At 40.2% G+C, this 23711-nt stretch overlaps 1 protein-coding gene across 1 annotated transcript in view; it reads left to right on the plus strand.

Annotated features, from left to right (window-relative positions):
- The window catches only part of LOC121958832 (ras-associating and dilute domain-containing protein-like), a 36431-nt gene extending 13728 nt beyond the window's left edge, over window positions 1-22703 (plus strand). Inside the window, exons 6-18 of the mRNA XM_042507971.1 lie at window positions 1449-1745; window positions 2688-3101; window positions 4280-4317; window positions 4405-4631; window positions 5539-5651; window positions 12165-12429; window positions 14328-14500; window positions 16423-16567; window positions 16712-16896; window positions 18628-19060; window positions 19145-19350; window positions 20358-20497; window positions 22260-22703. Coding sequence (XP_042363905.1) covers window positions 1449-1745; window positions 2688-3101; window positions 4280-4317; window positions 4405-4631; window positions 5539-5651; window positions 12165-12429; window positions 14328-14500; window positions 16423-16567; window positions 16712-16896; window positions 18628-19060; window positions 19145-19350; window positions 20358-20497; window positions 22260-22353 — 2730 coding nt within the window. The 3' untranslated portion in view covers window positions 22354-22703. The remainder of the gene's footprint in view (window positions 1-1448; window positions 1746-2687; window positions 3102-4279; window positions 4318-4404; window positions 4632-5538; window positions 5652-12164; window positions 12430-14327; window positions 14501-16422; window positions 16568-16711; window positions 16897-18627; window positions 19061-19144; window positions 19351-20357; window positions 20498-22259) is intronic.
- Window positions 22704-23711: the final 1008 nt, after the last annotated feature.

The following is a 23711-nucleotide window of genomic DNA, read 5'->3' on the forward strand; positions in this document are numbered from 1 at the left end:
TATTATGTTGTCTTTCCAAGCAAAAGAGAACATAGTGGCCGCTTATTTCCACCTCAGTCTACAGTTTATGACCCATTGTTTCAAAAATTAGTAAAACCCTGCCCTTGTTATTGTAAATTGGATAAGCTTGACATCGGAAGTGGAGGACAGTGAGTTCTGCCTCTCCACTGCCGCTTACACAATTTACGCACATGCATGCGGGGTGATTTTGGCTTCTTCACAAAATGTTCACGTGTGCATTGTATCACAATGAAACCTATAAGAGGAGGACTGCGTTATGCCCTTTCCTCACCTCAGAGCTGCAGCTCTAAGCACATGTTTTCTCAGGATAAAGACAGAGACAGAGGGAGAATCATTCTGCAAGAGGTCAGTGAACAGTACGTAGAAAAACTCTGTGTCAAAACACTGATCAGGAAACAGAAAAAGACACCCCCGGCACTGCTTCCTGTCTGATTACGCATGGTTTTTAACGGCAAGCAACCACCACACACACTCAGGCACACACAGGCTAGTTCTCACATGCTGTGATTTTGACACTGCGTCACAGTTGTTTTCCCAAAAGACCCCGTCATAAGAATATAATCATCTACAGCGAGAAATACTATTGTGACCGAGGTTTAGGGAGTTTATCTGTGAATTAATTCAGCTTGTTAAATCTGTCCCGTTGGAGTAGACAGGCGTCACAAGGGGAATGTCAAACATAATAATCCCTGCACATTGTGTTTGCCACTCGCTGTGATTAATAAAAGATTGTTTTGTCTAAACAGGCTCGGATCAAGAATTCTAATACCTCCACATGATCAGACTGCCTTCATTTGGGGAGACTGTTGTTATGTAGCCGTAGAACTAATACTAACAGAGCGGAGCAAAAAGGAGTAAGAATATTGGACTTGGTGGCCAGAAACATGACTGATATCAATCAAAAGCCTATTTTTTTACACAGAGGTTGTGCTATAAATTTGCTGCTAAGTCCCTTTTTTATGCATCCTTTGCATTTTTACACAGAACTAAATGATGGTGGCATCATTCGGGTCCAGTGTGTGATTATAGACAGCATTCCGGCATCGCTGAATCAACAGAGGCATGACATTTTACACAACAGCATCAGCCTTTAGTGTGACATAAAATATACGCATTTGTAACACTTTCTAACAGTAACATGGCAGTAATTATCAGAGGTAAGGTGCCCCTAGATCTCATTGTTTTCCCTTTCTTGCAGGCATTTACAGCCGCTGTTCTTTTTCTTTGAGTTAGCCACTATTTGTGACTAGCTACTTTTCACGTTGTCAAAATGGCACCATCTTGTACACTTACTGCCACACAAGTTTATTGAAGACAATGTTACGATCCTGCCTGGATCTTTGTCAGGTCAAAAAAAAATCAAAAGAATGAAGAACACGATGTTGTACATGATGTGGTAACTTATCATTTTTTTCCTCTGCACTCAGGACTTTGTCATCTACCTACTTGCTGCGCCAAACCTTGTTTTTGGTCGGCAAAGTGATCATGAAGACGGTTCCAAGTCTGACGTCCTCCTCTTTGCCTCTGACATCCTTCCGAGACACTGCTTTTTCCATCGTCATGGCGTTGGCAGCCCTACCATGCTCTGCCCTCGTCAAAACGCCATGGTTACAAGGAATGGTGAAGTGCTGAGACAAGAAGCGCAGCTAAACCCTGGTGATGTCATCGGGTTGGGACAGCACTACCTGTTTCTTTTTAAGGATCCCCTTGCTTTGACACACAAGGTAAGAGTTTGATACAGGAGAATCAGGAAGGTGAGGGCACTGTATTTCTGCCTGATAAGATTTTCTTTTTCCTGAATTCCTCATGTGAGATCATACACCAAAAGCCAAAACATTAGAATCACTGTTGGGTGAAGTGAATAACATTGATTATTTCGTTAAAATGCAATGTTCCGCTGGGAAACCTTTGGTCCTGGCAATCATTTGGATGCCACTTGACATGCATAACCCACTCAAGCACCATCGTGGAACAAGTAGCGTGCGTCATGGCAACGACGCTCCACGATGGCTGTGGACCCCCAGCGTGACAATGCACCATGCCTGACTATAGAAAATGGTGTAGGGATGGCCTGAGGGATGTGTCGAAGTGCTTAAGTCGTCGACATTGCCTTCGAATTCCCCAGATCCTTATTTGGTCAAACATTCGTAGGATGTGTTGGTATGCCATCTTACAACCCATAGGACTCAAAGGATCTGCAGCTAACATCCCGGTGCCAGACACCTCAGGACACCCCCCCAGAATTCTTGCGTACATTCCTTGACAGTTCAGAGACAAGCCTGATCCAAGGAGGCCCCACAATGGATTGGGGGTACCTCTAGGGTACCGGCACATCCAATGAAAGCTCAAACAGATTGGGACCTGGGTAATTAAGAGGCCAGATGGATGTCTTGAGCTCTTTCTCATGATCCTTGAGCTTTCCTGAACAGTTTGTACAGTGTGGCGTGCTGCATTGTCCTAGTGGTCTTTGCCATTAGTAAGGGCCATTGCCATGATGTAGTGGTACTTGGTTTGTAGCAGCATTTGGATGCGTGGTGCATCCTCATGAATGCCATGACCCAAGGTTTCCCAGCAGAACATTGCATTGTAACGAGATGATCAATGTTATTCACCTCACCCACCTTTACTCATAAATAATGATTCTTCCTTCTTTCTTGGAAATGAAGGAAGTGAACGATGCTGCTCCCGAGCCCAGCATGACTGCTGTCCCCTGGATGCTGGGTCACACCACGTCTGCCACCACAACAAGCCACACTAGAGACACGATCCTCTGTAACACCTGCATCTCAACCTGCACTGAGCTCCAGAGCTCCAGCAGCCAGCAGTCCCTAAACAGAGGCCTTCCCTTTTTAAAATCACCTGAAGGCCACAACCTGACTCTGGAATATGACAGTGAGGACGAGGATCGCATCGTCAAGGAGATAGTTGCTATGGGAAGGACCAGCGTCAAAGACAGACCACCATTGACTGTTGCATTTTTGCTGTGTCTGTGCATTCAGTATTCATCCACATGTCTTCATACATCACACCTGCGCAGGCTGCTTTTGCTCATTGCAAGTGGAGTTCAGAGTTCCTTGTGGGTGAGTTGGGGGAAAAGACATTTTATCTGCTAGTCTTTTGCTAATTTCTCTGTCGATATGCAGCACTGGCACAATGAAAACAAAAATGATAAAACACTGGTTACATCAGCAGTTGAAATTCAAAATTTTTAACCCTTTAAAACCTGAAAACTTTCAAAAACAAAGGTAGAAAGGAAAGGGTAACCCAAAAAGACATGGCCCCAAAATTAGCGGGAAATTGGTTAAAAAAAACAACTAACAACCAACAATAAAATGAAAAGTAACATTACTCAAAAAAAAGCAAAAAAAAAAAAAGTGAATAACAAACAAGAAAATGACTTCTTAATGTACAACACAAGCAGCACAACCTCTTAACATTGCATTATGTGGTGGTACTATGTCATGTGTTAAAATGATGTGCCAGAACAGCTGTAATTTTAAACACGTGGTTAATATTGTGAAACAGTTTTGTCAGGTATGTGCACCAAAACTACTCAGTTAGGGTAAGGGGAAAAATGCTTTGGTTTAGAAAAAAATGGGGGTTTTGCCCAAAATAAGTAAAATAAGTTTGTGACGCACATGATGTAAGTGCACAACAAAGAATCCAAATTGAATTTAAGGCAACTAAAACACAAAGATTCTTAATTTCAGATGATTATACACTAATCAAAACATAGTTATGAATATTTTTATTCCATATCTGCAAATTTATCCCCTGAATTCTATACACTTGACATTTAAAGGTCTAAAAGTCAGCATTCTTACCTTATCCTCAGGCCCTGTCCTGTGGAGGGGCCCTATGTCAAAACCGTTGCTATTTGAGATGATAGAATGCTTACTTGATGCACATTTGTAAATTTGTTTGTGCTCAGTCATCACAAATTAACTAACATACAGTGAACCTGGGCCAAGATAGTACATGTGGGTTTCTGAGGCTCAAGGCAAAATTCAATAAGGCTGCAATTTGTAGTCTACTTTGTACACTGCGTCTAATGGATACTCAAAGACAACACCACAGATAGCAAGGGGTCAGTGAAGGACCACAACTCAATTATGCCCTAATGCCCCCGAGATGCTTGATCTGGCTGTTTATTTCAGGCACTTTTTGAACTTCAGCCACAGAACTTTTGTCTGTTACTTTTATATTACTACCACACTTTAGTACACTCATTGCAAAGTTTTCTTTTGTTTCCATGCAGGAGCACACAAAGGACTTTGCTGCAGTCCAACCTGAAGTGTAAGCACACCTTCCTGTCTTTCTTCAGCAATCACTTATATTACAGTTCACAGACTGCACTGTTGACGCCTTGCTTCTGCACTGCAGTCTCAATAATGAAGGCTCAAACCCAGAAGACCTACAGGCTCTCAGCCAGCAGGAGGTGATCTCAGGACTTCGCCCCCTGGTGGTGTGGATGTCCAACAGTCTGGAGCTGCTGCAGTTCATCCAGTACCAGCTGCCTTTTATTCTGGAGTGGAGAACCCGAAAAGAGCAGGGACAGGAAGACGAAGACGGAAGGGAAGAGGATGAGAACAAAGAGGTGGAGAACTTGGGTTAGTTGCCTATTTTGATACTTGTGACAATATGAAAAAATGAAGATGCACCACATTAAATTTTTTAGCTGACATTATGAACACGACAACAAAGATTGGCTTTTCTTGTTAAAAGTATTACGGTGTATGGCAGGGATACTCAACTTGCTTTGCTTTGGGGACACTTTTGCACAGTGACAGGGGACCAGGGGACAGTTGCTGCAGCCCCAAACATGTTTGTAGGATTTCAGGATATAATTTTAGGATGCTTTTAGTGTTTGAGGACATTTCTACTATTTAAGGACATATATAGGTTTTTAGAACATTTCTAAGACTTAAAGACATTTCTAGGATCTTGGGATTTTAAAATGCTAAGATTTTAGAATGTTCTGAGTATTTGCAGATCTTTCTGGAATTTTAGGGCATTTCTAGGGCTTTAGGAGATTTTAGAGGATTTCAGGACCTTTCGATGATTTTAGGATTTCGCTAGGATTTTAGGACATTTATTGGATTTTAGGATGTTTCTTGGATTTTAGGACATTTCTAGGGATTTCAGGACATTTGTAGGATTTTACGACATTTCTTGGATTTTAGGACGTTTGTAGGATTTTACGACATTTTTTGGGTTTCAGGATGTTTGTAGGATTTTAGGACATTAGGGTCTTAGCTGTCGGGGATGCATGGGATCCTCCACAGCATTTTTTCATTTGATAAACAAACTCTATTTTGATCCTGTTTCATGCATTTTGGCACCTTATGTATTCAAAAAGTACAAAAATAATTCCCAGTGGGAATTACTTTTTTTTAAATAAAAAAATGGATCGGGGGGTCACCTGGCACCCTATCAGGGGACAGATTTGGCCCGTGGACCACAAACTGAGTATCACTAATACGTTGCAATATGTGCAATTACGTGTGTGATTTTCAGCCCTATTGGAGCTACGTCTGTCCTGTGTCCGTTCAGCCAGTGAGGAGACCATGGCTGTCCTCGAGGAGGTGATCATGCTCGCCTTTCAGCAGTGTGTGTATTACATCACCAAGGTGAGACGATGACCAAACACACAGTTATAGCATGTACACATAAATAGTACTCCTGTGTCTTGCATGGGAAAGTAAACATCTACCTTATCTTAATCAACCAGGAACTTTTCTTGGCCAAAGCAGAGGAGTGAGAGCAGGCTTGTATAGTGGCTCCATCTGTTCCTATCTCAGATTATTATGATTTGTTGTTTAAGAGAAGGAAAATAATCAGAGACGGGCTGAGAATAAAGGGCCCAGTTAGTCAGTCTGACAGTTACTAATAGGCCAACCGGCCACACTGCCAGACCACACTGGGGGAATTATGACACGAGAGAGAGACAGGACACCAAGGGCCTTTGTGTGTGTGTGTGTGTTTTGGGGGAGGATAAAGGAATAAAGCCAGGGATCTCCAAGCACTGCCAAGGACGCTTTACATTGCAACCTATAATTTTTCACACAAGAAATGTCTAACCTTAAAAAAACAGAGAAATTTTTAATCATTACCTACTCACCCTCATGCTGATGGAAAGTCGGATGAAGTTTTATAGTTCACAAAACATTGCCGGAGGTTCACAGGGAAAAGACTTTGCACTCGTCACCCAAACAAGTAAAGCAAATGGTGATCAGGATTCAAACCTTAAAAAAGAATACGTAGTAAAAATACAAAATGTCTTCAGGACACGTATCCTAGTGTCCTGAAGCACAGACATGCCAAGTTGTATTTATCATATTTACAAGTTACGAACACATGAATTGCTCTCTGAAGTCATAATTACGAGTTGGAAATTGAGAAATTGCGATACCCAAGTTTCCAAGTTGTGATGTTTGCGTTATAGGACAGCAGAACGGCAGAAAGCACGGAAACAAAGTCAACAATTGATGATAAAAAGAAATTACATATTTAATTATTTTGTTCTTTGTAGCTATCATTTACTTTTAGTAGTTGCACTTTTAAGAATGTGCATCTATTAGCTGTAGCAAGCAAGCAAACTATGAAGCATGCCAGGCGAGTATACTAACATTGATAACAGTATTATTTTATAAAACACCAACTTGAGGTCATAAATGCATAAACATGGTGCGCAAATGTCAGTGTTTGGTCAATGGTAAGAAACTGTTTTATTAATTACTTATTAATTCACGTATTAACTGTCTATTTTTGATCACATGTAAAGTGTAATATGGTACTGATGTTAACTGCTGTCCATGTAGAGTGACCTAGATTAAATATAAAAATATAATACAAAATATATAAAGATATATGAAAATAAAACTATATAAAAATATTAAAAAACTGGAAAAAGCTGTCAACCTCTTGTTTAAATGCTCTTAGCATTAAAATGCAACCCATATTCTTTGTAGCTTCCATGTTGTTCCTACTTTACAAACTCAAAGCACATGAACACGATGAGGTCGAAAGAACCACTTCCCAACTTCGAAACTACAACCCTCCGTCACCACATGAATGAACCACTAGATACGGTCTGAATATCGTAAAGACCTCTTTCATAAAGTCATTATCCTTTAAAAAAGTGAACGTAATTCCTGGGTTACCTCATTAGCCCCCCTCTGAGGAGAGGTTTACTGACACCACAGGATATCTGGGTTATGAAGTCCTCTAAACTTTTACTCCTCTTACTGGTTATGCCATCTGTGAAGGTTAACCCCTTGAAACCTGAGAAAATTGCCTTGATTTTTTTTTTTCAAAAACATGGGAAGAAGGCAATGAGTCAAAGAGACACACAAAACTTTTTAAAAAATGAGCAAAAAGTACAAGAAAATTACCTAAATTAATACAAAACAAACAAAACAACAAACAAGGCAAAAATTTGGAAAACATGCTTAACAGATTTTAATAATTCTGTTACATAGTTCTAAATATGTAATTATGATAATTATAAATATAGCATACGTTTATAGTTCTTTATAGGATATGTTTTGTTTTGTTTTTTTCTAAAAAAAAAATCTCCTTTATTTTTTTAAACTTATGTTAGAAATGTACCAATTTCTTGCAATTTATCAAACATTTACCCAGTTCATTGTCTTTTTCCCCATGTTTTTGAAATAAATTGCACCAATTAAGTTTCAAAGGTTTAAATACTGTACTTGAAAAGGAGAAAGTAGCACTAGAAAAGTGAAAGGGTTAATAGAATAACTGCTGCTTTTGATTTTGCAAAGTTTGTATCATGCCGTGTTCTCACTTGAGTGTTACGTGGAAGAAGAGAAAATTGTATTTCATCGTAGCCACAATTCAGTTGTGTGCAGCTTCACAGAAGCACCACACCCATCGCATGGAAGTGTGCCGGGAAAGTTTCAGACAAATTTCCAGTTGAGCTGTGTGGGTGTGGACAAAAACACTATCCAAAAACATACTAATGGGAAGATTGGCCTATTTACATTCATACAACAACATGTAACTGAGTCCTCCTCAGCTCCAAACTAGGAATCATAGCTGATAGCTGAGCTGCACGTCCACTCGCATTCTCACAGTCCCTCCAGTGCCTCAGTAAAAAGAAGTCATGTCAAGTATTTAACCACATCAGAGATCGCGTCAACGCAGCGCTGCTCTGACAGTTAGCAGCAGCCAAGCCAGTGTCTCACATGTCCAGCCGGTTCAGATTCAGACTTTGTGCCTCCTCTGACGCATCTTCTGTATCAGTTATCCATGCAGGAAGGAAGTCAGTGATCATTATATCTCTAAAGAGGAAACTCCTGAAAAGTTGCTGTCCTGCAACTTTTAGACAGCACTTTTTTTTTTGCCTAGGGCAGGAGGATGTGGTTATCTAACTACCTGCCGCAGACAGCATGGATTTCTCTCAGCAAGTCTGTCTGATGAACAGAATGACTTCCAGATGTTTGTCAGTAAATCCAGAAATAATCCAGAAATATAATACAAGTAGGCTCATAAAGTTTGACCTTGCAGGATCTAACTTGAATTTAATGTTCTATTGACATGTTGCATTACAGTACGTTTGCAGAGAGAAAAAAATGAAAATCAAGGAAATGTGTGCACATTTACCTTTTGAAACCTGACTCATTACTTGTAAGGTAGCCTAATGGCTGGAACACACTGCATGCGTGAGCAGCGCTTGACGGCAACATCGCCGAACTGCAGCGTGTTGCACACTCGCGGTGTTCACACTGATAGCATTGTTGCTCAACGCTTCTGCTATGATTATTGTCTTTCCACTGTATTTATTAAGTCATGCAAGCTCCTGCATTGTCAACAAGACGGTCCTGCAAATGTTTCATAATTAAATGCCTTGTGTCAGTAACTGATGGGATTCTGTTGACAGTGACATTGTCAAAGGACTTTTATTTTGAAATGGAAGCAGGAAAGTTTGGATGAAACCAATACATTTGTATCTCCTCATCTTTGAGGCCGATAATGACATTGTAACTGTAATAAAAGGTGGCATAGAGTCACTATAAGTATCAAAACATAATTTTCACTGTCCTCTTATGCTGACAACCGCATGTAGGAAAAAAATAGTGAGCCACCGTTTCTCTAGATGTGCCGCCGCTGACAGGCAACTGAGACGCACCTGACCAGCACTGCACCCTCAGGGCTCTGTGGCTGCTTTGACTTGTTAACACTTATGACACTAACACTGCTCAGACAGGCAGTGTGTTCCAGGAATAAATCACATCTGAATGTTAAATCAATAAAGTATATGGATAAAGTGGATTATAGCTATGCTGTTTAGTCAGTACAGGTGTCGTTGTAGCAGAGTTTCATCTAACCGTGACGCTAGTGGGTTTTTCTTGTACTGGTAGTTGGTGCAGTTTGGAGGGGGCGTGTCTCATTGGTTTGGAATGGATTGTGGCTGCAGCTAAACATTTCTCACTTGTCTCTGGTGCATATTATACTGCCAAGAAAGATGTCTTTTTGTGTCGGTGTCCGAGGTCAACATCACTCAAAAGTGCCGGTATTTGATGAGCTGTGAATGAGACCAGGCTGGAATTAGATGGCATTCAGCTTGTGGTGTCCAAAGAACCAAAAAAATATGGTTGAAAAAATTCAACAGCAATTTCTCTTTCCACAAATCATGACCCAGTTACTCAAGATAACCCACAGACCTGGTTTTGAGCAGTTTCTTGCAGGAACTATTTTCTTTGCACCAAACAACATCCATCAGATTTTTTTGTTTGTTTGTTTAATGTTCACATCTCACGCTGAGTAGATGCACACATCTGTGCGGTGATACAGTTGGTGGGTGTTATTCCATTTGAAAAAAATAGTTCCTGCATGAAAATGCTCTCAACAAGCTCTGTGGATTATCTTGAGTGACCAAAAAACACCTGTCAACCATATGACTGCACAGAAGGAAGTGTACATCTACTCATGATAGGACAAGATGTAAGTGAGCTAGCACTAGATGTAAACTTCCTTTTGTGTGGGGATACAATTGGTTTGCTAGAAATAGTTCCTATGTGAAATATTGCTATTGAGTTTTTTCTTTTTCTTTTTTTTTGCGCTTTGAACACCACAAGCCGACTGCCATCTAGTTCCATCATACTGGAGAGAAGGCAGACATCTCTTTGGCTGATATCTCCAACTCTCTATAACTCACACCAGCCAAAACAGTCTGAATTGTTAAATATGAGTTTTTTGATTTTGAGGTGAACTGTCCCTTTTAAAAATACAAAAAAAACAAAAAAACAAGTTGAGCTAAAACAAAAATATTTGTTCAGCTCAGTCTGCCTTGTTTTCAGCCTGGAACATTAAAATCTGCCCTGCACCAACTGAACCCCGGGTCAGACACTGGAGTGAACACGACATAAATCACTATGTCAGCTCACTGCACAAAGGACACATACAGAGTAAATCATTAGGACTGAGCAGCATTCCCCACAAAATCTGCTCTGTCAATCCAGGAAAGATGTTGAGGCGAGCTCACTGAGAAGTGGCAGTCATGATGGATGACAAGACACGCCTGGATTAACTGGCAAAGACCAGGGAAAACTGAGACTATGTCCACACTCCACCAGCTAAATCTGAATGTTCTGTTTTATTGTGAGAGCGTTGTGCTTGCACTACAGTAGCCATTTTTGTAGAGATCTCCATCCACTCTGACATGACACGCTGAATTCCTTCTCTTTTGGTCTGCGAGCAACAAAATTGCACGTCACAGCTGGGTCACTCTCAGCTGCATCAAGCTGTGCTCTGTGTTCTCCTTCAAACATGATCCCAGTACTGTGTTTTACAGTGTGTAGGTGTGGCAGTGAATGTGCAGTCAGTCAGTCAGTCCATCAATTAACTCAGCACCTTTTGGATAAACAAACATAATATTTGGTACAAGCATTCTTTTTGATCAATTTTTTATTCTTTTTTTGCAGAGTATACCAGACATAACCTCATTTCATCCATATGTGCCCATATGTTTCACAAATTTTGCTAGAATTGATACTCCCTCCCCTCCCCAGCACAAGAAAACTGGCGTCAATCCAGGTGTTTAAGGGTTAACCCCATCCAACAAGACAGAAAGTGACACTAACCTTGCTTTTCTGTGTGGTCACATTTTCTTAAACCTCTGTTTATTTTGGGGTATTTCATGCTTGTCTCTCCGATGTGAGAATAATAGCAGCAGGAGGGAAAACAAAAGGCGCCACTGGTGAGCAGCTATTCCAGCTGAAGACATGTCCCGATGAACACAAGCGCACTTTAACGGGCCTGTGGGCAGAGTGTGTTTACTTGTCCATCTTAATGAATGCACAAATAAGCAGACGACACAGAATACACACTTTTATGTTTTGACTCTGGAATAATGCGTGCCACGGATGCATGTGGTGATCCCAGAACCATTGAATCCCCCTCTGGCTTGGCTGCGCTGAGTGACATTTTCCAACCAGAAACACTGCAGGGATTATTTGGCTTAATTCTCTGCCTTTTCCATTGTCTCATGTGTGATGGGAGCCGCGGCTGCAATGTTCTGCTGTTCATGTTCGGCCTGCTCTGGCGGCGGGGGCCTTTTACAGTTAAATGTAAAACGATCTGCTCAGGGTGGATTCCTTCAGAACTCTTCACTCAGCAGTCCTGTTGCAGCGCCATGCCAAGCCCACATGAGCCATATTCAGCTTTTTAGGAATGTGGATCTACGGCCGGCGCTGGCCTCGGAAGCGTGGTGGGTGTAAGAGCGAGATCGGAGGGGAAGGGGGGATGTCTGTGTACAATTAGCCCGAACAAAGGTATCGTTGTCCGGGCTCGCTCTGAGGAGCAGCGAGGACCTTTGGCTGAAAAAGGGGGAAATGTTACAAACTCTGTCTCTCTTATTTCTGCGGATTTCTCTGTCCAATCTCATAATATCGATGTTGCAGTCTGAGAAACAGACGTGCAGGGGCAGTATGGGTGGTCTGGAACTGGGTTAGAGGGTTACATGTTTGAATTTATCCCAGCGATCTGAACATCCACCACACTACGTTAACTTTTCCAACCTCAAATTGACCCACAGGAATCGTCAACAATCTCTGGATCCACATCACTCTTCATACTGAGCTCTCTTTATTCAACCTCTCTTTATTCTGTCTTATCAGGTCCTCTACCCTGTCCTGCCAGGCCTTCTGGACTGCAACCCCTTCAGGGAGAGTCCTGATCTGCAGGTGACTGGAGATAGTGCCCGGGTCGTGGGTGGCGGTGGACTGCAGGTCCCCGGTGAGATCCAGCATCTCGTGGATGTTCTGAGCGAGAGCTGGAGACTACTGTGTGACTGTCAGCTCCACCCAGAGATTTCCTCACAGCTCATTGGCTACCTCTTCTACTTCATCAACGCATCGCTCTTCAACTTGCTCATGGAGAGAGGTACGAGCGCCAAGCATTCACACAGAGTAGATTAGCTCCATACACAGGAGAGAGTGCAGGCTTCACTGTAAGCTCACACCAATTGATTTTACATAAAAAAATATCTTGGAAACCAATTGCCTTGAAAAATTTACGTAAATATAACAGACGATTTGTAGCAATTACTTTCTATTTTCTTTTTTTCCCCCTTTAGGAAAATAGGCCAATTTCCTTTTAAAAGTTTTGGCTATTCTTTTTCTTTAAAAAAAACAAAACATTTTGGCAACATTTTTTCTCCAAAAATTCTTTTTTCCCCTTACATTTACTTGAAGTCTTAAATTATGTTGTTATCTAATTGTTACGTTTACTTAACCCTTTGAAACATGGAGCAACCTTGATTTTTTTTGTGCTGCTTTCAGATGCTTTTCACAAGAATTTAAACCTTTGAAACCTGAGCAAATTTTCTTTAAAAAAAACAAACATGTAAAAATGTTACAAAATCATTATAATATAAAGCATTTTTTGACATAATTTTCATAGTATGTCCACAGATTACCTTTTTTCCACCTTTTTATATACCAAGTACCTTTTATATACCTTTTTATATACCAAGTACCTTTTATATACCTTTTTCTATGGCAAGGTAGTTTTGTTGGCAGGTTGTTTAAGGTTCTGTACAAAGTACATAGTTCTGCACATGGAATTGTGACACTGCTCCCTAGTGGGTGTCAAAAGACATCGCAGTGACTACTGATACCTATTCATTTCCATTTTCAATTCTAAATTTCTTGCATGAACTATGACCACTTAAGTCAAAAAAATTTTTTCCTACATCTTTTTAGAAATGGGAAAAAAACCATGAATTTCATAATTTTAAACATGCATGTATTTTCCCAGGTGAACAGCATGTGTTTTTTTTTTTTTTTTTTTAATTGAAATTTGCATATATTTATGTGGGTACCAAAGCACAAATGAATCCATACCATAATAATTTAACTAAATTTCTTCTAACTTATTTTGGTTTTAGGAGCCAGAATATGAAAATATCAAAAACTGGTATATGTCAAATATGACAGTGGTTGAATATTAAAAAATAAATTAAAAAATAAAATAAAACTTCATCACCTTTTAATTGTTCTTTTTCATGATTTTGATTTCAGCCAGGTATAATCCTGGAGGGGAACATGTGTTTGGTTGTCTGTGTGTGTGTGTGTGTGTGTGTGTGTGTGTGTGTTTCTGTCTGTGTGTTTCTGTCTGTCTGTCTGTCTGTCTGTCCGCAGCAAACCTTGCTGACTTCTCACTGGCTGGCAGGGGCCACAAGCTTTCTGAATTCGCATGTGTCATGTCCAAGTCCTTCTTTCCTTCCGTGTTAAAACGTCCAAAATAAGTCCAGACGTTTGATTTAAACGCAGACGTCGCCTGCGTCTTTGTTTTGATGATCTTCCTGCCAAATGCTGCTGACTGAGACCTCTGCTGACCTCACCAGGAAAAAAAAGCTTAGCACCATCTAGTGGATTGAGAAAGTAGTTGATTTTTGTTATTCTGCTACCAAAAAGGTGTATTAAAATGTGTATTTGCAAAAAAATAATAATGCAATTAATAAGTGAAGGGATTAAAAACTTAGTAAAAACTGTAGTTTTTATCAAACATGCATTTGTTGGGGACAGCTGTCAGCTGTGGAATAATACACATTTTATTTGGTGCACTAGAGAGACAGTGTACGTGGGACTGACTCATAATATTCTATGTTGCCTGAAGCATGAAGCACTCTGTCTGGACACAAAAACAGTACTGTTCTTTTCATGGATTCATTGACAGAATAGCAAGAGTGTTGTTGCTGCAGACCTAAAAGCCGGGAAACACAAGTAAATGACCAGAGAAGTGATTTTAAAGATGCTTTTCTCCTGATGTGTACACAGGCTCTGAGCCAGGTTTCTACCAGTGGGCCAGAGGCGTTCACATGCGGGCCAATCTCGACTTAATCCTGGACTGGGCCCACACAGCTGGACTGGGAGAACTGGCCTTGGAGCAAACACACACGCTCTCATCGGCTATCAATCTGCTGGCTACACCTCGGAAGAATTTACTGCTGGTATAAATCACACAGCTGAGTTTGATTTATCCAACTAAAAATAATCACCAGGGACTTAAGAGGCTGTGAATCAAGACATGCCATTTGTGGTTTCAAACTTGAGGAATCTCTATTCCATTAAACATCAAATACAAATGCACAACACTCAATTTTAGTAATAGAAAAAATATTCTTAGTATTATGTGTTAAAAGTGTAACAACAAGAAATTGAAGCTTTAATAGGACTTTATGGCTGCATTTTGATTCAAGTGATTTATTTTTTTATGATAAAAATTGTAGTAAATTATACATTTGTTTACAAAAAAGGGGGGAAAAAAATCATTACTGGAGAACAAGTGGAATGTGTACAACATTTGCTATTGAAACTCATGGTCCTCATCTTAAAGGGTAGGTTTGGTATTTATTCAATGTTGCCCCCCCTCCCCCCCTTTTTTTTTTAGTCCAATGGGAACAACAATTTTTGGAACTGGTCCAGTGATAACCTAGAGGGCTCCAGCCAGCAGCAGCAAAACGTGTCACAATATAGCAAACCACTCAGCAAGTGCGCAGAATCAATTGTTTTTGCCACTGACAGCTTCACACTGTTATTATCAGTGTCTCACAACATTATGGAAATGATCTATACATGGATGACCTTCTTGTTAAAGAGTAAGATCCTTTTTGTTTAACCAGAAACAGCCCGCAAATTGCTATCACCAAAACCACCAGACTGAGTTCAAATAAACAGTAATTATATTATTGTTCAAAGTCAACAGAAAAACCATCTTGTTTCATCTTTCCATTGTTTCAACAGCCACCAGTTCTGGTTTGGTTTAAATAAAACCTTAAATTCACACAGTAAGATGTGAAAAGATGCTGGCTCTTACGGTACTAAATTTACTGTTTATTTAAAAGGAGTGTTTTGCAATCATGTACTGAGTGGTTACCTTGCAGCCTGTTTTAGCGCTGCTAGCTGCAGCTCTTCCTTTCAATACTGGACCAGTTGAAAACAAAATGCTCTCAGTAATCACTTAGACTTAAAAATATGAGAAAAAAAGGAGCTAGGGGGCATCCCAGAGCCTATCTGGTAGAGCGAACGCCTCATGTTCAACTCCAACATGTCATCCCCTCTCTTTCCCCCCCTTTCATGCTATACCCATCCTATCAATTAAAAGCAAAAAAGCCCAAAAAATAACAAACAACAACAAAAATAGGATCCAGGTTAAAAAATATCAAAGTTACCATTAAATGACGAGAGTCCTTTTTAGTCTCAGTGTTCCAGCGTTTCGTTGCAAAACCAAAGCTGCCCTCACTGCATAAAGCCTCCAATTTGTGGCACCTGGCAAGTGTGCTCCCTATAAATATAGATACAACATGAAGCCATGTTTGTCCAAAGAGAGCCACACAATTACCATCGCAGCACATCCACAGAACTTCTATACAAACAGAGGGGTTTTTCACATAGCCAATTATTATTGAATTCTCATTCAAAATCTATTTTTTCCTACTACTCTTGTTTCTGAATGTACCCCTAAAAAATGGCAAATCTTTGAGACTATCCCTTTAATGTGAGTTACATAAAAACAGAGGCCTCTAAGAGATTCGTTAGGATCTAATCTATGCATGTGTTTCACCACCTTTAAGACATAAAACTGTACTCAGCAGAGGGACTTAAACAGATTTCTATGTGTTGATACAATTTGTTCCATTGACATGACACACAGCATTGTGTAGAAACAATCTTTAAATGAAGAAGTTAAGCGTAAATGTTATATTTGGACACTGTTGCATGATCAGGTTAAATAGATTACTGCAGTAAAGTAAAAGTATTGGATCAGTCATGCCGGTTAAGTCTGGTGCCTGCACAGAGGCAAAGCAGCAAGATTATTAAGCTTAACATTTTATAGTAATCTTTGCGCATGTGTGTGTTTTTGTGTTTGTAGACATCGTGGGTGTCCTTGCGGTCTGACTACCCGGCCCTGAGTCCGGCTCAGCTGAACCACCTGCTGAGTCTTTATAGCCCAGCATCTCCCTGCAGACACACCTGGACTCCATCTGTTCATGACCAGGCTGCAGCATACAAAACTGGTAAGACAAAATAACATAATGGTCAGCTATTATTATCCCTGCCTTAAGTCACAGATTATAAATATGATAATGCGCAAGATTCATATATTTACGTTTTTTTTTATTTCTTTTTATCTTTATTCAATATGATTCTTCTCTCCTCAGCTGATATCCTGGAGAGTTTTGATACCCACCATCCTCTGGTGCTGCCAGATGGGGGTTACCAGTTCCAACTGAGTAGGCAGGTGACAGATTCAGGCCTGAGGGAACAGCTGGACAAGCTCAAAGAGTTCATGTCCACCCTTTCTGACTCACACTCCAATGAGGTCAAAGCTACTGAGGAACAAAAGGTACAGATTCATACCTTTTGATTTTTACATAGGTCCGCTCAACAGTATCAGTAATAAAGACTGAAGATGGGAAATATGATTAATGAAAAGTTTACCCTTGGCCAAGGGGGCAAAGTTGGCATATGAGTGAAAGAATGGGCACCTTAAAGTCTGACAACAAAAGCTAATGGGGGCAACAGCCAATATTTCAGAAGATCTGGTGTAGCAAATGGATATATGGGGCAAGACTTCCTCTTCCGGTCATATCGACTAATCTCTATAAACAGATGTCTGCATTTAAATGCAGACACATTTTTAAAAAGCCAATTTAAAACTAAAGTGTCATTGGACGATAGCCAATGGATTGTGAGGTTGTATCTTGGCCAGTATGTTATGCCTCTTTTGCTCTCCACACTGTTTACCTGCTGCTCAAATCTGATTGGTCAAAACCAGTGTTGTGGTCAAGCCCATCGATAGGGACCAATTTATGACTAAAACCAGAGTGTATCAAGACCAACAAGACCAAGGCTTTGAGAGATTTAGACCAAGTCAAGACATAGACCATACTAGTGCAAATTCCACACTGGAAGATTTCCCTTCATGCACTTCTTTAATTGCTATATGGTATACACGTATATACATATATGTATGTATAATTGTAACATTTTAGAAAAAAATATAAATGCATTGCCGCAGTGATTTTCCTTTTTATTTCTATGAGCAAACAAATACAAACAGGAGCTGAAATCAACTCAACCATCTTTATTGTGCACTCCTTTTTTTGTGCAAGCAATGTCATGCTGGTCTTGAAATAAACTCTCTTGTCTGACTGAGTCATGATCATGTAAAAAGGCTGTCACGTCCAGGGCATGAAAGAGACCTAGAAAAAGGAGTCTCAAGAAATACTCATAAAGAGTTCCACTGGCGCTGTGTTAACAGACCTGCAAAAAAATCCAAATTTAGAGAGGGGACACAAAACTTAAAAGAAGTTTGCTGACACATCACTTCTATAACAATGGTCAATACTGCAGACTACAAATAGTTATTGGATAAGAGGAGCAGCTGTTGCAGAGGCAAGTGAATGCAAACTTTTAGACCCAGCACAATGAGTGTTTCAGTTTTACCTTCATTGCTTCAGATGTTCTGCTGCACCGTCAGTGTCCAGATTACACTCTGCGCCCCTAGAGTATGGTGCAATGAATAACCAAACGCTTTATATTCCAAATGAATCGTCCAGCTCCAAAAAAATATAAAATCAGCAAGTGGTGACAGACGCTGTGATTATAGCAGTTTGAGGGAAAACCTGTAAAGATTGGGATGATAAAAAATTTGAAAAAAATCTCAGGTGACATCACTAGCGGCAATTTATCAGATTTCACAAAACTCCCTCTGGAGAGACAAAATAATCAAGACAACTTTTTCAAGCATCAGCTGATGGCTCAGTGGATAGAGCAGCGCCACATATACAGAGGTTGTGTCCTGGCCGCAGCGGCCGCAGGTTCATACCGGCCTGCACCCTTTGCTGTATGTCGCCCCCTCTCTCTCTCCCCCTTTCATGCTTAAACTGTCCTGTCCATTACAGGCAATAAAAGCCCCCAAAAACATATTTAAAAAGACAACTTTTTCAAATACGCAGTTGTATTGCCCAAGACCTATAAACACACTTTAATTTGTGAAATTGGTGGTGTTCTCCTTTAAAGTATGCCAATTTTGGTGTCCTAATTGATCGCAATTGTTCTGTATGCCATCCAGGGTGGTACCATTCCCTCTGAGGCCATACTGACCAAGACGGATATCCTTCCAGAAGTCAGTCTTGAAAGCTTGCATACATCGCCAGTTGGGATTGCTTTATCTCAGGCTGCTGTCCATGACTGCCAGTCCCCTTTGACGACCTCTGGTGCCTTACCTCCATCACCCCCATCACCTCCCTCTCCTTCCTCCACCCAATACCCGGATGAGTTCAGCTCCCTCCTTTTGTCCCAGAAGCTGAGAAATCTGGAGCTACAGAGCAGAGAGAGCAGTGAGATGAGGACGTCGGCTCTCGACCCCTCCTGTCTCCTCACCCCACCCAACACCCCCCACATCGTAGATCCTGGTGATCTGGTGAAGGCATACCAGGATAAATGGATGAAGAGTGGTAGTGAGACACTTCCGTGGTCTTCTGATATAGATGCACATGATGAAGGTACAGCATGAAAATACATCACCATTTCTGGTTAACTTCTTTTTGTCTGCAGTAAAGAAAAACTGGCCTTTATTTTTTCCTCAGGTGGACTGGTGTTTGAATGTCTGTCTGCACTGAAAGTGGACCGCTTGAAGTCTGATTGCGCCAGTATGAAAAGATTTGTCGAACTGAAAGAGGAAGAGGAGGCTGAAGAGGTGGAAGAGCATAATGATGGCAATAATGATGAGGTTTTCAGCTTGGAGCTGGAGCGAGGAGAAAGAGGACTAGGTCTTGCCCTGGTTGACACAAGGGTGAGTGAAAGAGATATACAACCTGTCTGTCCTGCTGTTAGTAAAGAAATTTCTGGAAAAACCATGACCCCTCAACTCACTTGCAGACTCTCCTCTTATTTAACATTTATTTTTTAATGGTCCAGGTCAGTGATACTCAACTTACGGCCAGCGTGCCGGGTGGCCCCCCTAACCATTTTCTAATTCACAATAAAAAATAAGTGATTGGGGCGTCCGGTGGCTGAGTGGATAAAACAGGCGCCCCGTGAATGAAGGCAGTGTCCTTGCCACTGCAGCCGTGAGTTTGATTCCTGCTCGTGGCCCTTTGCTGCATGTCATCCCCTCTCTCTTTCCCCCTTTCACACTATTGATCTGTTCTATCCAATAAAGGTAAAAATGCCAAAAAAAAAATATTTAAAAACAAAAAATAAAGTGATTCACACTGGGAAGTGGTTTTGGACTTTTTGTATAGATAAGGAGCCAGAGTGAATAAAACGGCAGCTTTTTATCAAAAAAAGTGCCAGTGGACGATCCCCCACACCACCAACAGAGGTCCTAGCTTACCCCCTCATGTCCTCTTATCCTACAAATGTCCTAAAATCATAGAAATTATCTAAATTTTTAGAAATGTCTTAGAATTTTAGAAATTTCTTAAAATCCTAGAAATGTCCTGAAATCCTAAAAACATCCTAAAGTCCAAGAAACATCCTTAAATCCTGGAAATGTCCTATAGTCAAAAAAATCTCCTGAAGTCCTAGAAATATCCTAAAATTCTAGAAAGATGCTAAAATCCTTGAAATGTCTTAAAATTCTAGAAATGTCCTAAATTCCTAGAAACATATTCAAATCCTAGAAATATAGTTAGTATATCTGGTCTAGGTCTTTAGGTCTTGTGGGAAGTGGTGTTTGTCAAAGGCAGCAAGAAACAAAAGATGAGAAAAAAACTGTTTTGTTAAAACTGGTCACTGGACTGCGCATCTTGGTGAATGATTGTTGTTAGGTAAGGAAATTTTGACCTCATCTTTCAGGACACTTCCGTAAAGGTGAAAGGCATCTTCATCCGTGCAGTGGTCCCAGACTCACCTGCAGCCCGGTGTGAGAAGCTGGTACCAGGAGACAGGATCCTAGCTGTTAACGGAGTCAGTCTCCTTGGACTGAACTACCAGAGGTAAGAATGATTCAAATCGGAGCAAATTCACATTTATACAGAGGGGCACTCTCAGGGTGCAAGACCAAATGTACAATGTCCGACAAGAGCAAACAGATTACGAAAAAATACTGGCCTGATCTTCTTACTTTAGTAGAGGGCAAACTAGCTACAAGGCTCCACACTTACATCAGGAGAAACATGCTGCAGCTTCAAAAACTATGCCAATTCATCCAAAAATCAATAATACAAAAAATACAATGAAATGCTTCAAATAAACAAAAAGTGCCACAGAAAGCAAAAAAAAGCTATGACAACAGCAGAAAAGAGGTTAGTTCTTTTTTCTCTACAGTTGTTGCGACTTGTAGGTTGGATGATTGATCTGCTGATCTGATCAGATCGTGGAGCAGCTGCTGCAAGTGAATGCAAACTTCTAGACCTAGCAGAATCAATGGTTAAGTTTCACTTTCAGTGCACTTGAAGTTCTGCTGCTCCATCTGTGCCCAGAGTACGCTCAGCACTGCGAGTGTATGATACAATGAATATCTTTACAGTATATATATAATCCAATCAATTTGCGGCAGCAGATATTTGAATCGTGGCGTGCTTCCACAAATAAATGAATGCGTGCAAAACCCTAAAGCACACACTCTTATCTGGTCTCATCTTACTCAGGTTAAAAATCAAACTGTTACAATCATCGCTCACCCTAGAGCCCTAGAGAACTTGTGTTGACTGGATATGTAGCAGTTTTCTGTTACATTTGTTTTTTAGCCCTTGTGTGTTTTCACTGTTTGCAGCAAGTTTGCTGTTAAATGTCTTTGTTTTTGCTTTTTGCAGCATATTCTTTACATTTGCAGCACATTTCCATAGTTTTATTTGTTTATTTGTTGTATGTGTTTTTGAACTGGCACTGCTTTGGAAGCTGCTGCATGTTTCTCCTAATGGAAATGTTTTGGCCCATGTAATGTATTTGTCCTTGTTGGCCAACATACAAATGCCCTATCTTACAACATTAATGAAAGAAAAAAAGAAAAAAATCAAATCAGCTGTATCTGTTCTGTGTTTGGGATCCGCTTTAAATTGTAGGGGTGCTTCCTTGGCACTGTGCTTGTTTTAGAAATCAAAACGGAGCTGGTAGGGTATAGTTACAACACAATATAACTTTATTAAAGACTTGTCAGTTTACAGATTAAAGGAGTCACGGAGCACAAAGTGATGGGGTTCTCGGCCAGCAAAGAAATCCACCTACTTAACCGCTTCTTGCCTACTTCATAGCCTAACCAGTTTTTTCCTCTCTCTCTCTCAGGAACAGGCTGGAAAGCCCCTCCTGACTTGCACAACAACCATGACTTTTGCCACATTAGGCTCTCTCCTAACTCATTTCTGGGAAGCGTCTAGCATAGTGTCCTATTACCATAATAGTCCCTTCCCTCAATTGACAAGTTGTTATTCACATTCCTTGGCTATATATTCCTTCCTTGTGCATGAGTTTTGCTGTTAGTTATGTATCTCAGTATATCCACTATGTTTTCATGACTGATTAAGGAGACCATGCACTATCAAACATGGCATACACTACATGGATTATAAATTACCCCGATATTTCCTATTTAAAGTCTACCACAACACATCTTACACCCTTCATCCAAGTTTCAGGAAACCTGAGCCAGTAGTTTTTCAGTAAATCCTGCTGACAGACTGAGCATAACCTCCTTGGTGGTTGTAAATATCAAATTTGAATGATTTTTTTCTCTCTGTGTCTCCGTTTTGTCACTGTTAGTGGAAAGGAGCTGATCCAGTCATCAGGCGACAGACTGCGGTTACTGGTGGCCAGATCGGAGTGGATGGCTAAGGTTATACAGACTGAATGCTGATGGCATTTTTCACTGCTTACTTCAATGCACCGTGAGCGCACAAGGGCTTGTTAAACATTCAAGTTCAGGACATGGACCTTGAGTTGAGGATATGGGTGTTGTGAAGACAAAAATGCACTATTAAATGAGCTATGTCCTGGTTGGATTGAGTACCAGGTTTAAATTGCTCAATGTGTTTTTGCAGCTTTTTCATTTCCATTGTAATAGCATGAGAGTAATTATTGGTGTGTACACTTGAGGCTGTGTGTTGCAATGAATATAGAATTTGAAATCCAAACTGAGAGGTCACAGTGTTTCCCACAGAATGACTCTGTGTGTGTGTGTGTGTGTGTGTGTGTTTGTGTTTGTGTGTGTTTTATTGTTTGTTTATTGTCTGTGTCCTCTCTTTAAATTTGGAAGTTTTTGCAGGTCTGTGAATGCAGCACAGCAGGCAGAACTCTCCATGACTCCTTTTTTTCCTCAGCAGCAGTTTGTCATTTACAGTGTGGATAGATTATCTGTCAATCCATTCAAAGCTTATCAGATCACATGCAAACTTAATGTTTAAATTAAAATTTAGTTTTTAAGAAATTAAATGACCTGGGAAAAAGAGTCTGCTGTTGAAATGACATCACTGCAATGTTACCATTTCTCATTTGTCTAAAAAAACAACAAGCACCAACTGAGGTGTAATAATTACCATTCTTGAATTTAGTTTTTTTTTTATTCATCTGGATAAAATGATATGTGACGGTTGTTACGTGTTGTTGATAAGTGCTAGTCTGAATGATAAATGGGCCATAAATATATTCTCACATTTTTTTGTGTTTCTTAATTAAAAGTTATGTATGTAACTTTGGAGAAAGATTGTTGAGTCTCCTTCTCAAGTCATCAAATACCAACACTTTAGCTTTGTCTCTGTGCAACTTTTTCAGCAATATTTGTTGCCATTGTTTTTAGTCTTTTAACAATTCTGTACATTTTTGGGAGCATTTTTTAAAGACAAGTTGAAATTGTGTTGGATTTTCTCATTTCCAGTCCTTCAACAAATGACGTGGAATGCTGATATATGAATGGCAGGAAGTAATAGCTACTAATAGTTCAGTCAACTCAAAATCACATTTAAGCAAGAAGTCAATCCCTCCAGCCTTGTTAAATAACGTGTTAGGTATATGGTATCAAATTGATTGAGGTTGAAAAATAAATTCAATACAATTCAAATCAGCATTATTGGCATGAATGTTTGTCACATTGTTGCCACAGCAAAATAACAGATTATTAAATGAATAAATGCATTACAGAAATATAGTTTACAAACTTATATACATACTGCTTTAGTTACATAGAAAAATTTAGTGTAGAGCTTCTTTAAACCATTT

This window comes from Plectropomus leopardus, chromosome 19 (genome assembly GCF_008729295.1).
Source record: "Plectropomus leopardus isolate mb chromosome 19, YSFRI_Pleo_2.0, whole genome shotgun sequence".
Lineage (NCBI taxonomy): Eukaryota > Metazoa > Chordata > Actinopteri > Perciformes > Serranidae > Plectropomus > Plectropomus leopardus.